General features: G+C 43.7%; 1 protein-coding gene across 1 annotated transcript in view; it reads left to right on the forward strand.

Moving 5' to 3' along the window:
• PIP4P1 (phosphatidylinositol-4,5-bisphosphate 4-phosphatase 1) overlaps positions 1 to 12,745 on the forward strand; it is a 63,801-nt gene extending 51,056 nt beyond the window's left edge. Inside the window, exon 6 of the mRNA XM_078644074.1 lies at positions 10,410 to 12,745. Within this exon, the coding sequence (XP_078500200.1) occupies positions 10,410 to 10,553 (144 nt within the window). The 3' untranslated portion in view covers positions 10,554 to 12,745. The remainder of the gene's footprint in view (positions 1 to 10,409) is intronic.
• The last annotated feature ends 11,877 nt before the right edge of the window (positions 12,746 to 24,622 follow it).

Genomic DNA, 24,622 nt, shown 5'->3' on the forward strand with positions numbered 1-24,622 from the left:
ACATATGCACGTGCTGCTTAGCTTTCCCCAGGCGTTTCTTGTAATGACAGCTCTGAGCAGAACACGCGCATGACACGCTTTCACTTTCTTTACTCCCCGCGTTCCTACTGCTTTAAAGCTGCAAATACAAATGAAGCATTACCCCACAGTGTACCACTGTTCGCTCCGTGCTATTTTTCTCTCGCCGTTGGACCTGTCATCCCTTTATTATATGCACTCCTTTCCCCCCCATTCTGCGTCCCTGTTGGTTACATTTTCGTGTAACTATTAGCACGCGGTGTAAGGGTCGCAAGCCGCTCCCCAAAAACCACTGCAGTATACATTTTTGATGTACCTCCCGCAGTGATTTAAACCAGCTTCCCGCACAACAATTACATTCACCTCCATTCGCTCCTTCCCTTCCACCCACTCCTTCCTGCCTCCATTCTGTGCCCCTGTTGGTTATATTGTAATGTAACTAGGAAAAACAATGTAAGGATCTGAAGCCGCAACCGGCAAACACTGCATTACACATAGAGCAAGTGCACAGTTTTTCATCTCCGCACTCTGCTACCACAATAATCTTGCGCCAAGTATTAGCCCACAGTGTCACACTACCCATCTACTAATGCGCTCTTGCCGCGTGTATTTGCTCTTCCTACCTATTTTGATTGTACCTTGCGCGGTGATTTAAAACCGCTTCCTGCACACACTTTAAATCCACCTCCGTTCGCTCCTTCCCTTTACCCACTCCTTCCTCCCTCCATTCTGTGCCCGTGTTGGTTACATTGTAATGTGACTATTACAAACAGTGTAAGGATCTCAAGCCGCAACCCGCAAAACACTTTAAATCCACCTCCGCTCGCTCCTTCCCTCCCACACACTCGGTGCGCAAAGCATTAGCCCACAGCGTCACACTAGCCACTTACTAATGCGCTCTTGCCGCGTGTATTTGCCCTTACTACCTATTCTTATAAACCTTACGTGGTGATTTAAACCAGCTTCCCGCACACACTTTGCATTCACCTCTGTTCGCTCCTTCCCTCCCACCCACTCCTTCCTCCCTCCATTCTGTGCCCCTGTTGGTTAGATTATAATGTAAGTATACAAAACAGTGTAAGGATCTCAAGTTGCAACCTGCAAACACTGCATTATACATAGAGCAAGCGCACAGTTTTCCATCTCCACACTCTGCTACCGCAATAACCAGCTTCCTGCACACTCTATAAATCCACCTCCGCTCGCTCCTTCCCTCCCACACACTCGGTGCGCAAAGCATTAGCCCACAGCGTCACACTAGCCACTTACTAATGCGCTCTTGCCGTGTGTATTTGCCCTTACTACCTATTCTTATAAACCTTACGTGGTGATTTAAACCAGCTTCCCGCACACACTTTACATTCACCTCCATTCGTCCCTTCCCTCCCACACACTCCTTCCTTCCTCCCTCCGTTCTGTGCCCCTGTTGGTTACATTGTAATGTAACTATAAAAACCAGTGTAAGGATTTCAAGGCACAACCCGCAAAACACTTCATTATTCATACAGCACGCGCACAGTTTTCCATCTCTGCACTCTGCTATCGCAATAATCTTGCGCAAAGCATTAGCCCACAGCATCACACTACTCACTTACTAATGCGCTCTTGACGCGTGTATTTGCCCTTACTACCTATTTTCATTGTGATTTAAACCTTCTTCCCGCACACACTTTGCATTCACCTCTGTTCGCTCCTTCCCTCCCACCCACTCCTCCTTCCTCTATTCTGTGCCCCTGTTGGTTACATTATAATGTAAGTATACAAAACAGTGTAAGGATCTCAAGCCGCAACCTGCAAATACTGAATTATACATAGAGCAAGCGCACAGTTTTCCATCTCCACACTCTGCTACCGCAATAACCAGCTTCCTGCACACACTATAAATCCACCTCCATTCGCTTCTTCCCTCCCACCCACTCCTTCCTCCCTCCATTCTGCACCCGTGTTGGTTACCTTGTAATGTGACTATTACAGTGTAAGGATATCAAGCCGCAACCTGCAAAACACTTTAAATCCACCTCTGTTCGCTCCTTCCCTCCCACCCACTCCTTCCTCCCTCCATCATGTGCCTCTGTTAGTTACATTGCAATGTGACTATTCCAAACAGTGTAAGGATCTCAAGCCGCAACCCTCAAACACTGCATTATACATAGAGCACGCGCACAGTGCCCCCCCCCCGCTGAAGAAACAAGCATTTGCAATGCAATAGGTCTCGCATTTACAGAAGTTTCAGCTATTGACATTGCAAATAACAATGCCTTTGATTTTTGTTTTAGTTTTAAAAACATAAATAAAAGGCGTTGTCATATATAATGCCAATAGCTTTAACTCGTGTAACTGCGAGACCTATTGCATTGCAAATGCTTGTTTTATCTGGTTGGCTGGCTCCTTTTGGTTAATATTTAGTTTCTGGAGACCATCTTCACTCTGAGAAGAGAGAAGGCAAAAATCACGCCATCTATGCTGTGAATGATTTTTCTCGCTGTCGTTCTCCTGTCGATTTATATATCCCTTTCCGGGTGAACTTCTGGGAAATCCTCCCACTTTCTTTCAGGAGGTTATTTTAAGGGTGGAGTATTTGAGGTCATTACGTGCTTCTATTAGTTGTGAGAGGTGTCTTGTCCTTCCAGTTCCACCCCCCTTTAATATATGACCCCCTTGGCCGCATTCATAATATCATGGCGATCAGGGTTTGTAAAGTCTCTGCAAACCTGTGTAAATCTGGCGTTAAGCTGCTACCCCAACCCTACTTTCCTCTGCCTTGTTTTCGTCTTGGGATAGACCCAGAGACTTCTCCCTGACTACCCAGTGCAGGCTGGGACCCCTACCACTGGTGCCAGCGTCAACTTTCTAATCCTTTCCTATCCTATGGAGGACCTGATCATTCAAAGCTGTAGTAGTTGGTGGCCCTTTGTCCTTTACTTTTAGGCAGTATCATAACACATGCTGACGTGTGGTACATGGTAGATAAATCAAGGACTGGACAATGAAGGGTGGTCCTTCATCTTACACCCCTCCCAATCAAGTGTAAATATGAAACAATGGTCATCTAAGCTTAAAGTAATATGAACATTGTGGGTGGGAACCAGGGGACTTGTACCATACCTTGGCATACATGTTCCCCCAATATTCGGGCAGGTAGTTCCCATTTGGAAGAGACTGTCTGTATTACTCATGAATGTACCTGCCTCATAAAGCAAGAAAGAGAAGGGCATTAAGGCCTCAAACCAGCATAAGAAACTCTTGGCCTGATTTACAAACGGCCTCCACACTCGTAGCGGAGGCCCTGTAGTCATGGGGGTGTGTACGCACTTGAGGCGTAATCTCCACAATGAGATTCCTTTGTGACTCAGGCACTCAGATTTGCATATTTGTGACATGATTTTACAGACAGGGTAATGGTGCACGGTCATTTGGAATGGTGTACTGCCTAGCCAGTAAATTCCAGTCAATTCAACAGCTTACTGGGTCAAGCATTCTTTTTCAGCTGTGGTATCCACCAGTTCATAGAGCAGTAGTTTAGAACTGAAAAAGAAGATAGAGAATGCTTCCATCCTCAAATTTCTGAGACAATACGGTTCCTTACAGTGCCATCATTGGTTTGTAATATGAAAGGGATCTGAAAATCTGGGGAGAGTAACAGTTGATTAGTAGAGTGCTAGAAACAATTGTCTTCAACAGCACAGTTAAAGGGGAAGGAAAATGCTAAGAAATAAAAATGGGTGTAACCTTGCAATAATATCTCACACATCTAGTGAAGCCTCTAAAATATTTTTGGGTGACAGGAACTTTTTTTTGTAGTGCTTCATTGTTCTTGACTTTAGGACATATGTATACCTTTCTTAAGGGAATATCCACAATACCTCCTGTGATGTGCAGCCAGGGTATCGTTAGCCAGGTTGGCTGTGAGACCTGCCCTAATAATGTTCATAAACATCCTCCAAATTCACAAGAAATTCAGCTTATGATGGACTGTAGACTAGATGTAGATATGCTGCAGCATAATTTCTGTGAGGTCTCAGTAGAACAGTCCAGGGGGAGTAGGAAAAGCTGCTTTTTGCTAAACAGAGTCTTACAGTGGCATTATGACCTATCATACTGATGTTCACTGTTTTTTACTGATTGTTCAACCAAGTCATCTATTCATTTGCATTTGGTAGGTGTCAAACTCTGATGCTTGATTGACCTTTCAAAAATCTATGTATGATGGTATGGAACTATTCGGTTTGTGAACTAGGACTTTCCGTGATGACCATTTACTGTTTCATCTTTCAATGAATTCTAATATCAGGACAGGAGCGCGAGAGGAGCATACGCTGATTCATGACCTAGAGGTAGCAAGGGCGGTGCTGTTGCGTCTAGAAGCCCTGAGTCCCTCGCTTGGGGAAGCAGCTTGTTCCTGGAATAGACAGGGCAGAGTCTTTGAGTCAGGCGGCTGCAAGGAGCATCTGACTGGTCAACTGGGAAGAAGGGTGGATACAGAAGCAAGGTGGCCCCTTCTGTAGCACCCCAGCGCATTTCATTGTGAAGAGGTGCATGAGAAGCGGATGGGGTCTGGAGAAAGAAACAGAACTGGTGAAACGTCAGGATAAATTTGGTGACCACCGATCCCATAAACGCGTGTAAACTTTCAAGAAGAAGGAGGAAGCTTAAAGGCCAATTCTCACCTTTGCCCTTGTCTGCTGCCACGCCATTCTGCTGCCCTGCATTAAAACAGTCAGTGGGGGACTGCAACGGGACCACATGGTAGTTGAGTGCGCCCGGTACTACACTTCCCAGAGTCCCCGTGGCGCTCCATTGCCGCATCATCGCACAGCGCCAGGAGGCACTTTAAATCTCCCGCAGGGCGGGACGCGCGCGGGCTTGCCCGGGTCAAGGGCGGGCCCGGGCAGGGGGGCAGGGCAGGACCACCTCTCTTTTACTTGCAATCCAGAGTTGTTAAGGCCTTGGTCAGTAAGAACATTAACATTTACGTCAGACTTTCTATTTTGGGGTTATTGTACCAATTGTGCTTTCTCTGCCTGTGTTATTCAAATCTGTAATAATGCATTATGACTGAGTAAGGGCAATCGTAAGGGGGCAGGGGGTACCGGTGGCAGGGGGCACTTTAGATGCTTTTCTCCTGAGGGCTGAGTCTGTTCTCAATCGTGAAACACAGCTCACCCAAAGGAGACTTTCCATGGAACCTCGTTTTGCTTTGATTGAAGACCCATTAGTTGGTCCCCAGTCATCTCTTGATCCAGCCCCTGACTGTTTATTAGAAGTTTTCCCTAGGTTGCCACAATTGCAAGCAGATATTTCACTGTCTGTAGTCACTGTTCCAAATACACCTTTTCCCACCCCTTCTCCCGCAGGGCAGGTCCGCACACACAAGCAACACTTAGTGCAGGAGAAGGAAAGGGTGGGTGTTATTCAAGCTCAAAAAAAGGAAAGCGGGCACTCTACCCTTAGACTCACATCAAGCAAACAAAGTGGCAAAAACGAGAGGGGGAGGGGGGCCCCTGGAAAAACAAATAGTGTCTCAGTGGCAACAGATGTAAGCTCCTTTAGCTTACCAGGCAATTGTTTCCAGGCCCCTCCATGCCAGGCAGTGATTGAACCTGAAGATTGTATGTTAGCTAAACTGGAGGGGAAGATTGCGGCAATGCTCAACCCTGTATTAACTAAATTGACAGATATTGATGCAAGGCTTAATAAAATAGAGCAATATCTTCTCCTTTCGAAACCCAATCTAAGCAAACGAGAGTGCCAATGGCTTTAAGGAGCTTAGGCCGGTAACAGCGCATGCAAAACCGACAACTTTTGCTGACGCTGTAGCCAGCACCAGTAAAATAGCGCATGCCCCCTCTGAAAATCCTCTTAATGTGCAAGTAAAAATAGTTAGGGGGGGGACCCCCTTGGAGCTAACTGAGGGTCGTGACCCAGAAACGACTAGGGGTGATTTGCCCTATCCCAAGGACTCGCTTAAATTACCACCAGAATCCATGCCCTATACCGTTATACTTACCAATGTTCCACCACTCCATCCTGGCTCTGAGGAACACTGGTCAGCGCTTAGAAATAAGGCCCTTCATCTATTAAATAGTAGAACAGGGCTGGGCAGTCATCTCTTCCAGGAGTTTAAAATGATCTGTAAAACTCCTTGGGTTGGGACCTCCCCGAAAGTAGGCAGTGGCGATTATGTGGTTTTGAATTTTGGGTCTCCATAACTTGTAAAAACTATCTTAGAAAGGGCAGGTCCCAGACACCTGAGTAGGGATGGCATTTGTATATTGCCACTAGGGTTCTTTTATCGTAATACAATTTTGCACATTTCCAGAAGGGAGTGTCGTAGGGATGGGCCCGAGCCGCGGAGTCTCTATGATTACAATGTTCCTGTTTATAATAGATTTGAGCTTATCTCAAGTCTGGAGGAAATAGATTGACTGAGTTGTATACTTCCAATTCCAGCGATCCCTCTTACACACCTTGTCTCACATTCTAGGACCCAGGTTAATTCCGTTTCCCGCAGATTAAATATTTCAGAGACTACTAAAAATTTGAGCTCAGATGTTCTATATATAGAAATGAATCGCCATCCAGAGCCCCAGATTCTTGACCCAAATAGAGTATTAGTAAATGTTGACCTAGAATCTTATACTATTTCGGAGATCGGACTAGAAACCTTGGGGACCGTAGAAGCTGTTCAATTGGGGCAGAATGTCTCAGATTGTAATCAGGTGGGAGCAATAAATGAAACAATATGGAATATATTATTTTGGAACGTAGCGGGCCTTCGATCAAAAATTAGTAATGACTTATGGCTCGCTTCTGTCGGCAAATTTCAGGTACTTTGCTTACAGGAGACATGGGCCATTACAGCAATCCACATCGAGGGATACAAGACTTACTTTTCCCCTGCCATTTCTTCGACTTTTGGTAGGGCTAAAGGAGGTTTGACAGTTTATATTTCGAATCTCTTGGGGTCTAAGTCAATAACCTTCACTAAGTCGGATCCTAATTATCAAATTATAATTGTAAATATAAACAAGCGAGAAAAGTTAGTTTTGGTTAATTTCTATAACAACTTGCATAAGGAACCGCTGATTTTAACCCTAAAAGAAATTCGCTTTGCCCTTCTGGAAATCCAGAGTAAGAGTTCTTACCCTCCTTTTGTTATATGAGGGGGGGCGATCTTAATTTAATGCCATGTAATCAAAGTAGTAATCTAACATGCGGCCTAATTGATGAGAACAGTGTAAACTTAACCCATTTCCCGCATACTACAAGCGGCGAATGTTTAACCAAGACATTATTTTTATTAGAATTGGGATTTGCTAATGAATTAATTTCTCCCCCAATTCCTTTTTCGCAAACATTTAATGGTAGAGGTGCTAGTGCCGATATAGATTTTATTTTTATGACGAGTAGGGCTGCACCCCGTTTGTTGAATTTTAAGACTCACGATAACGCAACTAGTGACCACTTCCCAAACAGCATTTCAATCTCTTGTCCTTCCAATCCGGCCAGTAAGAAAGCGGAAAGAAAGGTCGGGGGAAAAAAATCTGTCTATCGATAGAATAAATGGGTATTCCCTCAAATGGGATAAAGTTGACCCACAACAAACTACGAAAGTTGTAGTAGCGAATTCCTTTGATTCTATAATCAAATGTTTAGATCCCTTAACTTCACATCAGGAGGTTCTAAGCAATTTTCAGGAAATCACCAAGGAGATAAATAAAACATTGACTGTCCAACAAAAAAATAATAAAGGTTGGTTTAATAAGACCTGTACAAAGGCATATCGTGAGTTAAAAATTGCCCTACATGTAGAAGAGAGGGATAGAAATAAAATCGTCCAGCTAAGAAAAGCACACAATCAGGCTATAAAATTGAGAAAAGCTGAGTTGAAAAAAGAACTCTGGGAAGAACTTCCTAAAAGTTGTAGAAACAAGGACAGTGCTGCCTTCTGGAGAATTCTTAAAACTCAATTTCTTTCTCATGGGAGACATGGGCCAACAGTTGAAATTGCTGTTGATGAAAACCATTGGATAAACACTTTTCCCAGATTTTCAGTCTAAATATTGATGTGAATTCTATGACAGATGATAATTCTATGATAAGTTGTCTCTCTAATCCTGTATCTTTTCCTATAGCCCTTGATATCAATCTACCAGACGTTGAGCATGCTCTAAAGGCCAGTAAAGGGGGAAAGGCTCCGGGCCCTGATGGGGTCCCAGTGGATTTTTTTTAATATAATTTGGAATTGTGGTCACCAATACTGACAAGAGTGTTACAAGCTCCCTGTTCAGTAGGGCTTATCGATTCATGGTCAAATTCAATTTTAGTCCCTATTTTCAAGAAAGGAGACCGACAGAATCCGGCCTGCTATCGTCCTATATCCTTATTGGATTCTTTAGGCAAGGTGGCAGGCCGCATTGTTCTTGACCGCCTACAGCAATGGGCGGAAAATAGCAAAGTATTATCTGATCCCCAATTTGGGTTTAGGGAAGGTCTGGGCACTATGGAGCAAGGACTTAATTTGTGACTCTTAATGGGAAAATATGTGAAAGCGAAGGGGGGAAGGTTATATATGGCCTATGTAGATCTGACCGCCGCCTTCGATTGCGTTAGTCATGCCAAACTTTGGAGTATCTTGGTAGAAATGGGTGTGGATATCTCCATAGTTATCTTTGTAAGAGATTCTTATACGAATGCTACGGCCAGGGTGCGATTTGGGGTCGGCGAGGAGCTCATGGCACCGTTCAAAGTAGAGAGGGGGGTTAGGCAGGGCTGCGTCCTGGCTCCCTTCCTTTTTACACTCTATACAAATGGTCTTGAACAGGCCATGTTGGAGGGGAGTCAGGACCTACCTCTGCTTTTTCAAGATTGCTTGTTGGATAGCAGCCAGCCTCTCATAAAGCCCCAACAATTAATCAACTGCAGAAACAGTAGTCTCATCATCACTTTCCAATCCGTTTTTTGCTATTTTAAGTAAATTGCTTAGTTGATGACAAGATAAGAGATCAGAAGCCAGTGGAATACTGTAGTTTACTGCCTATTATGAAGAGAAGTAAGGGAAGCATCTTATCCCAATCATTGGAACCAGGTCTTGTTTTATTCTGTCATATTCATGTATTTAATCGGAACACTCCTTTAAACTATCTTTCTACAGATTATATATAAATATTTTAATATGTTTGATCTTGAGGGTTTTTACAGACTTGAGCTTTCAATCGTGACGTGAAGTTCATTCCTGGATTTGTGAATATATTGCTGTGTAAACGCACTTGTACGGAGAAATGCACTCAATTGGTCACCTAAGTGTGCAGCATTGTTGGATCCGTAAGGAAATGCTTCCAGAAATGTTGTACTGTAGGTAATAAGCAGTATGAAGGGATGACTTCTCCCAAAGGGTTATATGGAACCTAAAAGATTCCTGCTAGTTATCTGGAAGTGAATGTGAATGATGAGAAAGGACTATAGAGGAGCACAGTGATTACCTTGTTTGTTTTTCATCTGACAGATGGAGCACTTCTTGAAGTAATCATCAGTCTCTAGATATACCCTTGGCCAAAAGAAATCCTGAAGAATTGTGTTATCCTTTTTGCACTCGTTAATGTACTTCTCTTGTAAGTTCTTGAGCTACATATGTAAAGATATCTGACCTTCTATAATCACTGCAGCAGAATTTAAACCTTTGAGGAGATAATTGCGGCCACATGAACATCTCCACTTTTGTGAAGCACTACTGTTTGGTAGACTATTAGTCTGGATTCTAGGTTGGCCCTCAGCTGATACTAGCAGTCCATTTATTCTGGCACTCACCTCCCACTTATTGGAGTAAACAACAAGAAAGATTTTTGTGCCGTAAAGTTACTGTTGCACCCACCTCCGCTATTCAGCCCCCTTAGAAAATAGCTAAACAGATAGGTAGCACAATCATCATCTACTGAGTACATAGGCAGGCGCCAGCCATTATCACAAGATAGCACGTATGAGCCAAACAACAAAGTTTGCAAGTGTTAAAAGAAGATGGCTTTGCTTGTGACCAGAAGAGCCACCTGATTTGTTTCTTCATATATTCCAATTTGGCTGGTCTCTTTCTTGTTGCAAAAATGTGTTCCGCAGTTGTAATATATTACTCTACGTTTCTTGAATAATTAGTGTTTTCACAGAGTTAAGTCTATTCTTTGTTGGGCAGAAGCTCTAAAAAATAATCAAGACTTTATTCTCAAGGATTCCTGTTTGTAGTATGATGATTCTCATTTTCTTTGTTGGTCTTGTGCTTCCTTAGTTACAGGAGAGCAAAGCAGCATGGTTGCCTTGTTAGTGTAGTTTGCTAGGGGGCTTAAGTGAAGCAATGTGCTTTCTTCTCTAGATGCTCTAACCTCTTGAAATGTTTCTTTCAGGTAGGGACCTGGAAGCTGGCGCAGAAGTATGGTGGGATCTATGCCTCATGGGTACTTGTCATGCTGCTTACACTTGCTTTCATGGGGCGGGCCATTTACTGGGCCTGCATGCGAGTCAGCCAGCCTGTGCAAAATTTTTCCTGAGCTCTCTGCACCTCAGTTACAACCTTAAATGGCAAAGAGCGAAAGAAGAACTTTGGAGTCATGTCCGTCCTTCCCTTTCCTCTTCAAAACACCTACTCAATGACATGACCTTGGTCCCAACTTGCTTGTGCTCAACAGCTGTTTTCCCAACCCTTTTGACTCCAAGGCTACTACATGAATTTGTAGCCACTGCTCTTGGCTTCTACGACAGTGACGGTACAGGCTTTTAAAAAGGAGTGACGTGAACAACAGGAAATCCTCCTAGATGTGGCCATCCTGCCTGCGTACTTGATCAAATACCCCCTACTTGCTCCTAGTTTCTCTCTGTCTTTCATTTTAGCATACATTGCACACATTTAATGAAGAAATAAAACTGTGATCATCAACTGCTTGCCAAGCTCAACGGACTCTGCTGAAGGCACACCTGGAGCTGAGGGGGCCTGACAACAGAGACGAGGTTGTGGGAATGCTGCCACTTTGCAGTCACTTAGCTACTCTCTCTTACCATCATCTCCCATAGGACGCTTGAAGGTTTCTGTGGTTTTGCATATTGTGATGGACCAATTGTCATTTGAGGTCAAGCAGGCCGTTGCTGGCTTCTCGATCAGTTGGAACTACACACCTATCAGAACTGTTGTATTTTACCTAGGTGTGGCACAAAAATATCTGAAAGTCACCATGGACTGTTGACCATGGACTGTTGACTTAGCAGACAAGATGAAGACCACCAAATGCTCTTGTGAGTAGTTTACTCATTGCCTCAGTTGCGGGACACAATCGAATCTGCATCAATGGTTTTAAGTGTTTTTTCACATTTAGAATGTCACAGATGTTATTTATTGTGGAAGACTAGGTATTGTATAGCCGAGGGATATTAAACATCTGCCATAGAGCAAGAGGTGAGATTTGTGAATGTGAAGGGTACATGATTTGGTGGTGATGGGAGACAGAGTGTGGCTAGATAGCAATGCTTTTATTTGTGATGGAACCCCTAGTTTAGAAGAGTGAAAGTGCCCAAAATTGGGGACAGTGGAAGGGCAAGGCATGTAAGATGGCATAATCACATTTGAAACCTGGATGTTGTAAGAACTTTGGGGAGGTAAGTAGAAGGTGGTTTTCATTCTAAAGGGCCAATGGTGATATGAATGAGAGATTGAGTTTAGGATGCATGGGCAGCGAAGGCATGTGGTAAACTCCGCAGTTGACTGGATTGCATTATTTTTTAGACCACAGGAAGTCACACAGCAGAAGCTCCTCACTTCATTTGTTCAGAAGCACTCTCTGTGACCTCTGTGACATTCTCATTTTCCAGATGAAGAATGCAAGCTGAGTTTTTCAGGTGGTAAATAGCCAGGAGAACTCTATTGCCTGAATGAATGGTTACAAATAGGCATCTCGAACCCAGTGACTTCTTATTGGTATACCTTAAATCATTAGCTAAATTTAAATTCGTGACATTGCAATGCCTTCTACAATATGGTTTCCTTGACCAGTGGGGGACCGCCATGGGGTATTATATTGGAGGGCAATCCAAGGGCTCACATAGGGGTTGAGGTCCCAACAGGCTTAATTACACAAACTGTGGCCAAAAATCATGGCTGTTGTGGGAATTTGAAGCACAGAGAAATATGAATTCAAATCAATAAGGCCCACATTCTTTGATGCCTCTTAACTCACTCTCATAGAGGCAGATACCAGACAACTGCCTTGGCTTCGGCATTGAACATTTAGTGTGATAAAACATTGCTTGCACAATATTTTGATGATGTACTGACTCAAATGGTTTGACCCAAACCATTGGTGGCCCTGCAGTTGGCCGCACCTCCCTGGCTACCAGGACTGGTCCCTCTTCTGCTAGACTTGGACTCCAACAATTCTAAGTTAGCCCTCTATTCCTAATGCAGGATTTGCACTCCATTGGCTGAACTTTCATCCATTTTAATCACAGGTTTAAATGCTGGAATCTACTGGACTTTTACGCTGGGATCAAACCTTTTTAATGCTGTATAATAATGGATGTAAATATTTATTTAAATGTGTCCTTTTGATTTGTCTTATAAGTTGCACCAAACAAATGTTTCTGTTATTAGTCATTTTTTAGCTTTTTTCTGTTGTGTTTCAAGTCATTTGTGATCAAGATTTAACATATCCCAGAATGATTCATTAAAATTCCTCCCTAATGAATGAAGAAACTTGGTGGATTTTATTTTAACCGGTAATTCTTTCTTTTCCTGTATGCCAAAACTCCTTTCAGTTCCCAACAGGCAATACACAACATTATGAAACCTTTCAATAAACAAGCAAACTACCCTGTCTGGATGCACTCTTGCACAGATACAAGTGGATCCAAGGATTGAACCTATTCCCTATTAACTTTAATTTGTTCTTAGCAGACCACTGTCCCTCATCCTCTAATACTCTGGAGATTGATAGAGACTGATCCGAGAGTAGATTGCTATAAGAAGCAGGCTTCGTTGACCCAACCCTCACAGACTTAACAATTCAGTAAAGTGGTTTGGTTTCAGGATGTATATTTCTCCAGCATTGTTTCTTTCATATATATACATGCTTGAATCATTCTCCGTCGTCAAAGTGGGAGTCCCACGGTACACATAAAGCAGTAAGTAATAACTTTAACATTGAAGTCAATGGAGAAAAACACTTACTATAATAGCATGCCCTAGTCATTAGGAACGGCCCAAAGTACAGCCAATCAGGCAACAGCACCTTTAGAACCCTCACCACAGAGGCTTCAGGCTCACAGATTTTCTACTGTGCTTCGTGTGAAGGGAGCCCCCCTGATTTCTGTCTATGTATTACGATATTATATGATACCTGTTGTCTTTTTACTTAACAATCTGTTGATGTGCTTTAAAGTACAGCTCATGGACACAACTTATCTTTATGTAACTGTTGATACGTATGCCGCCGAAATGGCACAATGTTCACCTTCTCTGTTAAGACAGAAGTTTGGCTTTCTTCTGTATGTTTGTTACTTTTTCCTTAATGAAACAATAAAAATTAATTTTTAAAAACTTCCACCTTTCAGAAAGAGCCTTCTTCTCATAAGAGGGAGTCTGCTCCTACACAGAACTGTGCATAGAGACTTGGAACCCCAGTAAATTAGGGTGTGCCAAAACTCACCTTAGTAGCCAACATCCCCTACCAGACTAGCAATCAGTGTCTCATTGGTTCTTCCATAACCCCAATGATTAGACAACCCAGAACATGGAACTTAGAATACCTCAGGCAATGTGGAACACATGAACACTCTTTCGTTATACTCTCATACCAGTCCAAAACAGGGAGTAAATAGAGACACATGCAAGTTTGAAATATTTATTTCTAATGCCGTGTTCTCATGTGCAGGATTTTAGCTAATACAAGCAGACATATTATTATTAACAAGATCATCAGCATAGTTACTATTCCATAAAATACAAAGGGAGAAAGCATGTTACAATGCTAAATGGAAAACAGGTTGGAATACACATATACATCACCCTCCCTAGCTAGTAGGTTATTTTATATCTACAGAATGTCTCTTGGGATTACAAGAGCGGCCCATACCTCTGGTCCTAGCAGAGATGGATCACATCAGTTTCTGCACCAGCTCTCTGCATGCAAATGTTCTCCAAGCGTGTGTGATCATGCCTACGCAGTGCATTATTAAACGCTCCAAAATCAGAGGTGGCCACAGCTGCATATATGTTATGTCTAGAACGTGCGCTGATCAGTCCGAACAACAACCACTGTGTTGAAATAACCTTGAAGGCCTCGGCACTCACTGTTCAGACAAAGCTTACCAAGCAAGGCTGCTAATACAGAAAAACATATTATTCTCGTGCGAAGCAAAACACTCTGCTAACTCTAAACATTTATAATAATATGTGCCGTGTGCAAAGGCAGCAGAAAGGAAAAATGGCGTTTAAACTTCTAATAAGCTCGTGCCAACTTAACACAGTATAAATGCAAGGCTCATCCCCATGACACCCTCCCTTGATCTGAGCACGGATAAGAAAGGGGCAAATTTGGAAAGCAGAGTTCAAGAACAACAGTCAGAAACCAGTTCAAATTGCCGCAGTGAAAAAACGGAAACAAAAACTTCATAAATTGAATGTACTTCAAATCCGGAATTTCTAGCCACGGACATAGAGAAGTCAATAGTCCTGGGTAGAAAACAATGAAGAAGAATTTTTTTATTTTAAAAATACAATGTCCAACATGTGACCTCGGTCATGGAAGAGAGAGAAGCGATGACACATCTCAATCCAACAATGTATATGCAAAATATGTAGCAACAGCCTCCAATAGGAAGTCACTGTTTTCATCTGAAAACATTTCAGCCATCCAATTCAGCAAATGAAAAGAACACACATGTTCTTCAATTACCGGAGCCTCTAGTACCATCAGAGGGCAACTCAGTGTGTCTTCAATAAAGCTATGTGCCAAAAATCTTGCGCCGATGCGAAAACATTCCAACGTCCCAGGACTGCATGCATCACTGCAAAGGCCATAATCCCTCGCCAGAACAAAGCAATTCACGAGCAACTAAGGGGCTCATAAGCTGATCATAATCCGCATTGGGGGACACCGTATTGCAGAGACAGAAATCCAGGGCCCAGTCGAAATCGCAACTCAAGCAATGAAAGACAGGCGGGACGCATGTAAAGAAGAAAAATCGAAACGAGAATCCATAAGCCGCACACAATGTAGCAAGAGGCAGCACTCCATAATATTGAAGCATTTGGCTGCGCAGCAGCAACAGCCGTGACAGATTTTCGTGCAATACAAGACGTGCATCCATTTTGGAATAAACAAAACAACAGAAGTACGCCTGCCACCAGTGCGAGCATTAAGGGAAATCCACCAAACAGGCTGGAAAAAATTGAATGACAAAACGCCGGGAACACACCAAATATAGTTTGAAAAGAAGTCACAAGGCTGCTGCTATCAATTTTTAAAAAGTGAGCCAGCCCTGCGGTGGAGGACGCATTAAAGATAGTGTGAATTAATTCACCGAAATGCAAGGGCAAATCTGTATTTAATAAAGTATGCACCTCTGTAGGGTGTTTGCCACGTGAAGGACAAATGTTTCATGAGCAGATGTGAGGGCGACTTCTTTCTGAGACAATAGAGCTCTTATACGACTCATCTTGTTGAACTCTGCTTTCAAGGTCGGAATCGTCAGCCAGATGGAAACATCAAGCTTCCCATGCGGAGGAGGAAACATAACATTTTTACAACAAACTACACGCTCACTGACCGTAACCACGTAAGGAATTCCGGCTACCATCCCACAACAATCTTCATTATTTAAAAGTAAATAACTCCCGTTTGACAGTAATGTAAATGTGGGTATGATAGCAGGTGCTGGTGTACCTTTCAAAATACAGGCTAAATTTGGCTCGTTCTGGTTACAAGAGCTATGTAATTGGATATTCCCACACATTGAGTGATCTGGTGTCGTAGTGCAATCCTCCCCATTCAAGTAAACCTCTTTTCCCTCCCTAAGGCACCTATAGGTAAAAGGTAGCAACCAAGCTTCATGAAGATAAGCGGTGCCCAGAGGTTCATATCTGCCTATTGCATAGTACTTCATACAGGCCTCAAATTTGAAAAGGGGAAAAGGTAAAGTTATTAACCCGTGGATAAGCCACATAGCAGAATTTGTCTCAGCCACAGAAAATGGTAACAGTTCTAACTTTTCAATATGTAACATAGAAAAAGTTGCATCTTTCATAGACATAAAACGTTGCTTTTCAGTCAAATTAAACGGGGCAAATAATGATGAAGTATTCATGTAGTGCCATGGCACTTTTCCAGATTTCAAAGTCTGCAAGGTCCATGCAAACTGCATAATAGAACGCAATTGATTTTGGCCAAACAGACACATCTTCTTGCACAATATCAACAACAGATGAAACAATATTATCTAACGTGTAAATGCGGGACGAAGGCGTGTTAATGCTGTTATCTACAACTGCTAGCACCTTTTTTAAATTTGCTTGATCTATTGCTCTAATGCGGGAAGCCGCCTCAATTTGGGACAGTTTCCAGACTTCTTTGTAAATAGCATATATCCACCTTTTAGATCTGCCGGAAGCAGGGCCTTTTACGAAATCATTTAGATCACATCGTCGGTCAATTTAGATAAATGCAGCTTAACTGACGCCAAAGTGGAATGTTTGAGCCAACTCTGCCATAATTTGCCTACAGAATAGGTAGTCATAGAATGGCCACTTTCTAAACGGGGATCCACCCTGACCTGTGTGTAGCCTGGAGCTAAACCCAGAAAACGATGCTGGTAAGAATCTGCACTTTGATGCCACATCAACCAACCTTTAGGATCCAAACTGGATATGTTAAAGGTAGTGTTCAGTAACGGAGTCTGTAATTCTCTGATGGAAAACTTGGTATTATTATCCCAACCAGAATATTCTTCTGATTCAGGAAAAGATGGAGCATTTAATTCTTTAGTAGTAGCCAATCCAAAGCAAGTTGTGTGTGTAATTGTAGCATTCAAAAACAACATATGGTTAGGGATGAGGCATGCACGATGCAAAGCCTCGGTGCCTTGCACTTGCCAATCTTAAGGACCCCAACAGATTTAAGATCAATAGTATCTTTCCACAGCTCGTAGCCCCCAACAGCCAATTGGTCCAAAAAGGACTTCGAATACAATAATTTTGCGTGGGTAAGTCTAACCTTGGAAGTAGACCTTTCAGTCATTTTAAAATAAAATGCATTGGGTGTGATTTGACTGATTAAAATCAGTAAAATAAGTGAAACTCTTTAAAAGAGAAGCGGAACTGCCTTGTACAGGAGCTAGACAATGTTCCCATTCTGTATAATTAACAGTATTCCTCCTGGTATTAGCTTTATGCAGGTAGTGATTGCCAAAGTGTTGGTAGCAAAACAAATCACCATAAATTGCAGAATCTAAATACAAATCTTCAGCATCAAAGGCAGCATAATATTTCAAATCAGAAAACAAAGCCTCTGTGGCCTGAACATCCCAATCATCAGAACTATATATTTTGTTTAATCACATCCCCCATAGAAACCCTTAGGACATTTGGGACATTTATAACTTCTGTGGGCCCGTGGATTTGAAATCTAATAGCATCCCACACAATCCCATCTAAGACGGGCCAAGCAGTGATTGTTACAAAAGCCAGGTCCCTCTTCAATCTGTGTGATGAGGAATGGGGAACCAATGTTCCATTAGTATGCCGAATGCATGTTCTCTCTTCAACATAGTGTCCATTGACAAGGCGGAAAAAATGCACCACAAATTCAATACACATGAACAGGTAAATCGAAAAAAGCACCAACCAAATGTAGGTCCAAGGAGGAATCAAAAAAAAATTTTTAAACCATGTTGCAAAAACAGAGATTTTTGAAGGAGTTTTCGATGTGTGAGAGTCCGTGTCAAATGAAAATCTGGACTCTGTGGCCAAACAGGTTTGCAAATCAGGCATCGATAAGTCAGTGGGGTAAGTATATTCAGTCTCATCAAGGTGAGCATCAGGTGGTGAACTCAATAAAGGCTAACATGATTGACACTTTACATTTTCCTACCTACAACATGTTTTCCTGCTAAATGGCGTGTCGGTAAACGCCGCCAGAGAGAGGAAATCTGGATGCAATCTGGGGAATGGAAAGCTTGTTCATGGGGTGGAGAAGGGAGAAGCAAATTAGGGTTAAAGATTTGGGGTGTTATTCAATGTTAAGGAAGGTTAAAATCATAGGGTAAGGACGCTGGTTAGAGGATTTTTCAGGTTTAATTATGGGAGCATTCAGCTCCGTGTTTATAGGGAAAGCGCTGCATACAGGTTAATTTAACATATAGCACGATTTTGTAGGTAGGAAAATGTAAAGTGTTAATCATAGTAATTTGAAGACAGATTTCAGCAACAATGTTTTTTTACTTTGTAGTGAACCCCTGAGGAAGGACTTTTTACAGTCCGAAATGCATTGGGTAATATAAGAATCTGCAACTGATGATGTTCTATGTTTTTTGGCCGTGCCCGGAAAAAGGCCAGGATAGGCATATCCGCGGCATGAGAAGTTGTTTAAACATAAGCAAATCACGTGTGTAAAGAACAAAGAAAATAAAATGGAATGAAGTAAAGTTTTGGATTACAAAGAGCAATTATTGTTAAAAGTGATAAAGCCAAAGGCTTGATACGCTGGGCATATTCGGCAATGTAAGTATGCCCGAAATTCAAAAATCCCAGCAAGGACTGTAATTTTTTCAGTGTTGTAGGAGCGCGCAACTGTGCGCATTATTCCAAGAAGAGAGGAGCCAATCCTCGACCTTCATTGTTCAGCTCGTAGCCCAGGAACAACACTGTGTACTCTGCAATGTGAGACTTTGCAAAGTTGAATTTGTAACCGAAGTCCGCAAAGTTACAAATAATGCGGTCAACGCGACACAGATGCGCCCACATTTCGTCGTCTGTGAGATAGATATCATCCACATACGAACACACATCTGGATCAACTCTCTCTAAGAGAGAGACGATACGGACGGCAAACACACCTGAACTATTCTTATAGCCCATGGCCAGGCGTCTAAATTGGCGTTGTTTGCCGCCACTGGTAAAACTGGTCCATTGGGAATTTAGACCATCCAAATTGTGGGCAAAAAAAACATTGGATATGCCAAGTGTGGTCTTAAACCGTTTTCGCACAAGATCATCCACCAAAAGCAGAGCCGTGGGTATTCTGTACTGCACAGGTACGGCAATGTGAGTTCAAATGCCGGTAATCCAATACCAAACGGTACGAACCGTCAGGCTTGGTCACAGTAAAAAGTGGGTTATTTATCGGTGACACACAAGTTTCAATCACTCTTTGATATTCTAATTGTTCAAGGATTTCCGCAATGAAAGCCTTAGGCTCACGCCGAATGGGATGTTGAGGCTGCGGCATAGACCGTAAGGGAATTTCGTGGTGAGGGAAAAATTTATCCCAACCACAGTGAGTACGGTACAAAGCCGGCGCAAGGGCCTTAGCCTACTCTTCTGCAAAATTCAGTGCATGCTCCATAGACACTGCGCGAAACTAGGGAGGATCACCTCCTCCCCTCTCGGAGCTGCGAGAACAAAAGGTGGGGGCCATACAGCCTCCGCTAACAAAATGTCATCGGTAGTTGTAAGATTTTCCCAAAATACCCCTTTTATGGTACGTTGTATGTCACCTTCAATTAAAAGGACAATTTCAAAAATCCTATCAGGGGGAGCTACTCTAGTATCAGCTGTCTCTACAACAACATATTGGTCAGTCGCTGTCACCTTCAGTAGTGGACGCAGGGCCTTTCGCACTATGGTAATCTCCGCCGCGCTGTCCAACAACGTCAGCACCCATGTCTGATTCCGAAGCTGCTTTCTCACTATCTGTGGCATATCTCGCTGTTAAAGCGGCAACTTTCTTTTTCTGAAACTGGGGTCTTTTCTGTGAAGAATCGTCCTGCTTGCCTTTTCTGTCTTTCGGGCGGGGCTGGTCGCGACTCTGCTGGCCACCCCTACCTCTTCCGCCGCCTCCACCACCGGACTAAGAGGCCGATGTGTCCTGTAAAGAACGAGGAGAGCGTTGATCAGGAACCTGAAATCTATCAGGTGACTTAATCGTAGTGCGGTCGCGCAACTCATAAACGCGCTCAGTAGGCGCAGGCACGGGTGATGGGGGACGGGACTCCTGTTGCTGTTTCCCCTTGTTTTTTATTTTTGTACCATTTTTTTCTTTGGAGCATTGGGTTGAACGTCCATTTCAGACTTCGAACCCTGAGGTTGTTTTATCTTTAGCAGAAAAGGGCTTGACACCTAAACTATTGCGGCCAATGGTTTTATAAGCCGCCGTAATAATTCTCAGTAACTGTCGAGGTTTGTCGGCATCGGGGACATCGCGTAAGGCATTAGCCACTTGAAAGTTCACCGCATCTCCCTTTATATTAGAAAGGACCAGATCGGAAACAACATCAAATGTGCCAACGAGTCTCATTCCCAATTCAACCGCAGCCTCAGGTCCGCGTTCATCCTGAACACGTTTAATGACCGTCGGAAGGACAGCCATTTACGGAGTGCCGAAGCACCTCGTGTACACTGGCGCAAAAATCCTATCCCATGACTCACAGTCACCGGCTTCTGGTACCAAGTCCTTCGGTAAACTAATTGTAAGAATCCTGTGTTTTTCAACTGGAGTCGAATTAGGAAAAACTGTCTCCAGCTAGTTAAATTTCTCGGCAAGCCAAAAAGGCATATCATCCTTATCCTGGGGACGCTTGCCCATTACTGCATTGACCATCACGGGACTAAGCTTCATTCCGCTCGGTCCAGCTGGAAGAGCCGCAAAACCACATTCCCCGCCCTGGATATTGCGGATAATATATTGAACTAGGGCCCGAATAGAAGAGTTATATAGGGTCCGTAATTCAGCAACGGGGACTTGCCCCGCACGAGGATGCAGGGTGACTCCAGCCAAAACCGTCCAATAAGCACCTGGAATGCACAAAGGACCCATTCTAATCGCCGTTACACTGTGGGAAAGGGCGCCGTTAAACCAATCACGGTGCTGCCATGCAGAAATCGGAATCTCCTGTGTTCTATAAGGAACATACTCCAAGGGCACGGCTGTGTGAGTATAAGTCTCAAATACCTGAGTAGCTGCATCCACAGCAGGAAATGTCACCCATGAGTAGAAAATCTCAAACGGGTAAGCAACTTCAGCACTCGCCTCCAAAATAACTGCCATGCCCTCCAAACCAACGTTATAAGCCTGCAAATGATTGCGGACCGCAATGCGACTATGCTGCGGAATGTCAACGTTAGCCATAGTGACACAGAGAAAAAAGGTGCAATGTAAAACAAAGTGGCACAACTGGGTAGTAATTCAAAAGGAAACCGTTTTGAAAGATTCAAGTTTGAAAGGACCTATGTAACTATAGGTAGGTTTGTCCAACACTACTGTTAACCGGAAACAATAGTGAAGGGGCTAAGGACTGATAGAAGTACTACTCAAGCGTCATGTAATAGGACCACCATCGTATGGGCGCCATGTAGCAGGGATTCTGCTCCTACACAGAACTGTGCATAGAGACTTGGAACCTCAGTGAATTAGGGTGTGCCAAAACTCACCTTAGTAGCCAAAATGCCCTACCAGACTCGCAATCAGTGTCTCATTGGTTCTTTCTTAACCCCAATGATTAGACAACCCAGAACGTGGAACTTAGAATACCTCAGGCAATGTGGAACACATGAACACTCATTCGTTATACTCATACCAGTCCAAACGGTGTAAATAGAGACACGTGCAAGTTTTAAATATTTATTTCTAATGCCGTGTTCTCATGCGCAGTATTTTAGCTAATACAAGCAGACATATTATAATCAACAAGATTATCAGCATAGTTACTATTCCAATAAATACAAAGGGAGAAAGCATGTTACAATTCTAAATGGAAATCAGGCTAAAATACACCTATACCTCACCCTCCCTAGCTAGTAGGTTATTTTATATATACAGAAGGTCTCTTGGGATTACAAGGGCGGCCCCATACCTCTGGTCATAGCAGAAATGGATCACATCAGTTTCTGCACCAGCTCTCTGCATGCGAATGTTCTCCAAGTGTGGGTGATAATGCCTACGCAGTGCATTATTAAACTCACCAAAATCAGAGGTGGCCACAGCTGCATATATGTTATGTCTAGCACGTGCGCTGATCAGTCCGAACAACAACCACTGTGTTGAAATAACCTTGAAGGCCTCGGCACTCACTGTTCAGATAAAGCTTACCAAGCAAGGCTGCTAATAAAGAAAAACATTATTCTCGTGTGAAACAAAACACTCTGCTAACTCTAAACATTAATAATAATGTGTGCAGTGTGCAAAAGCAGCAGAAAGGAAAAATGACGTTTAAACTTCTAATAAGCTCATGCCAACTTAACACAGTATAAATGCAAGGCTCATCCCCATGACACTATCCTCGGTGCCTTCTGCTGCCACCACTAAGGTTAAGACCGCTTCAAAATCTCTGCTGGAGACTATTTTATCACCTCAAAATCTAAGACTGATTATCTCAACAAATGGCTCTGTCTTCACTACTACTACGGCATCAACTTTTTCGCCTCTGCCATCTAAACTGATCGTGACATCTTCTACGTCTCCGTCGACTATTGTTTCCGTGAAGGTGAGGCCTTCTACGTTGATGAGAACTTTCAAAACTTCATCTTCAGAGGATGCCGCCTCAGCGATGAAGGGCCTGGAATTAGGGGATTCGTCTAGGACTCCTCCCGCTGCAATTGCCGACGGCCCCCAAGCACACTCCGTGTACACTAGTTTACTTAACGGTGGTTCCGTCGACAGGCGATGTCAACAGCAGGCTTGCAACAATGGTCATCGACGACACCCAGGCCATTGCCGAATGCTCCGTTGATTGTTTTGCCAACTGCTATACCACCGTCAGATGCCCCCTCAACGAAACATTCGACTACACATTCATCTACGCTTACGTCAACGGATTTACAAAAAGCCAAGGACAGTGGTTTTACATCTACAGTAGCTCAATTTTAAGAGAAGGTCTTTTTTTTTGTAGAAACAATTTTTATTGGCTGTCAAGTTCGAAAATAGTTCAGTACAATGGATAAAACGATGCAGTAATAACCGATATTCTAGGATAACAATGCATTTCTGACAAGATGCCTTTTATATATAACAATCCCACATACCCTTCCCTCCCTGTGTCCCACCCCCCTTGTCAGTGTGCCGTTGTCCTCTCTCTCAAGCAGCTGTGAACCAACAGTGAGTCACCTCCCTGATAAGAACAATAGTAAAAGGTAAGTAGTGCGTATCAATGGGGGATCCGATCTCTCAGAACCTCTGTCTTTACTTGTTGTTATTGTGTGCCTCGTTGGAAGTGGGGTACCCCTTAAGATAATATCCCTACGGTGTCGCTACTCCCTCATCTTCGCTCAGTTCGCTCTCAGGCAACTGGAGCGCAATCACTAGGGCCTCCCACGCTCTAGCCAACTCTAAGGCCTTGTCATTGGCTAGGCGCCTGGCTTGTTGCAGCCGCAACGCGCTCTCTGCCTTTGCCCATTGCACCAGGGTGGTCCTCCAACGCAAGTAGCTGGGTCCCTGGCTAGCTTTCCAGTGCATGGTGATCTCTCGTTTGGCCAGTATCAAGCCCAAATTGTAAAACTTACTGGTAACGCGAGTACGGGGGGTGTGAGGGAACCATAACAATAAGCAAGCGCCCATATCCGCGTCTATCTGCCGGTCCGTGACAGCATTCAGGCAGGCCATCACCGCTTCCCAGTAACCAGTTAGCTCACCACAGGACCAAAACATGTGTGCGAAGTCCGCTTCCGCTGTCCCGCATCTAGGACAGAGCGAAGATGCGCCTTCAAAATATTGCGAGATCTTAACTGGCGTTAGGTACGCTCGGTGTAGAGTAAAAAACTGGATCAACTGGAACCTGGCATTCCTAGTGCCCTTCAACGCCCGCCGCATTAGCTGCGGCCACGTCGACTCAAGGATCGGTCGCCCGATATCACCTTCCCACTTGGCTCTCAGCCCATCCATGGGCTGCAGGGCTTCAGTCGACAGCCTCCAGTAAAGGCAGGTGACGGCCTTGTAAATACCAGCTGCCATGATCACATATTGACAGCACTCTGATGTCGGTGGTTCGGTGAGCCCTCTCTTCCAGTGTCTCCGAATACAGGCCACCAGCGAGGCGTGCAGCAGATAGTCACCTCTTGGAAGGTCGGAAGCGTCTCGCAGCTCTTGGAATGTGAGCAGCGATCCATCTTTGTAAAGATCACCGAGCATTTGCAAACCAAGCTCCTCCCAGGTCGCCAGCGCAGACCAGTCGCCTCCGTGCGGAAAGGCCGTGCACATCCCTAGCGGGATCTCAGGGGCATATGGGCGAGTGGTGCCGGAGCGCCTATGGCAACGAAGCCAACAGCTACAAAGTGTACGTTCCTCCAGTGTGAGCTGGGTAAGGTCCAATTTCTGGCCTAGGATTATAAAGGAGATGACATGTCTTGGAAATAGCCTGCCCACTA

This window comes from Lissotriton helveticus, chromosome 5_1 (assembly GCF_964261635.1).
Source record: "Lissotriton helveticus chromosome 5_1, aLisHel1.1, whole genome shotgun sequence".
Classification (NCBI taxonomy): Eukaryota; Metazoa; Chordata; class Amphibia; order Caudata; family Salamandridae; genus Lissotriton; species Lissotriton helveticus.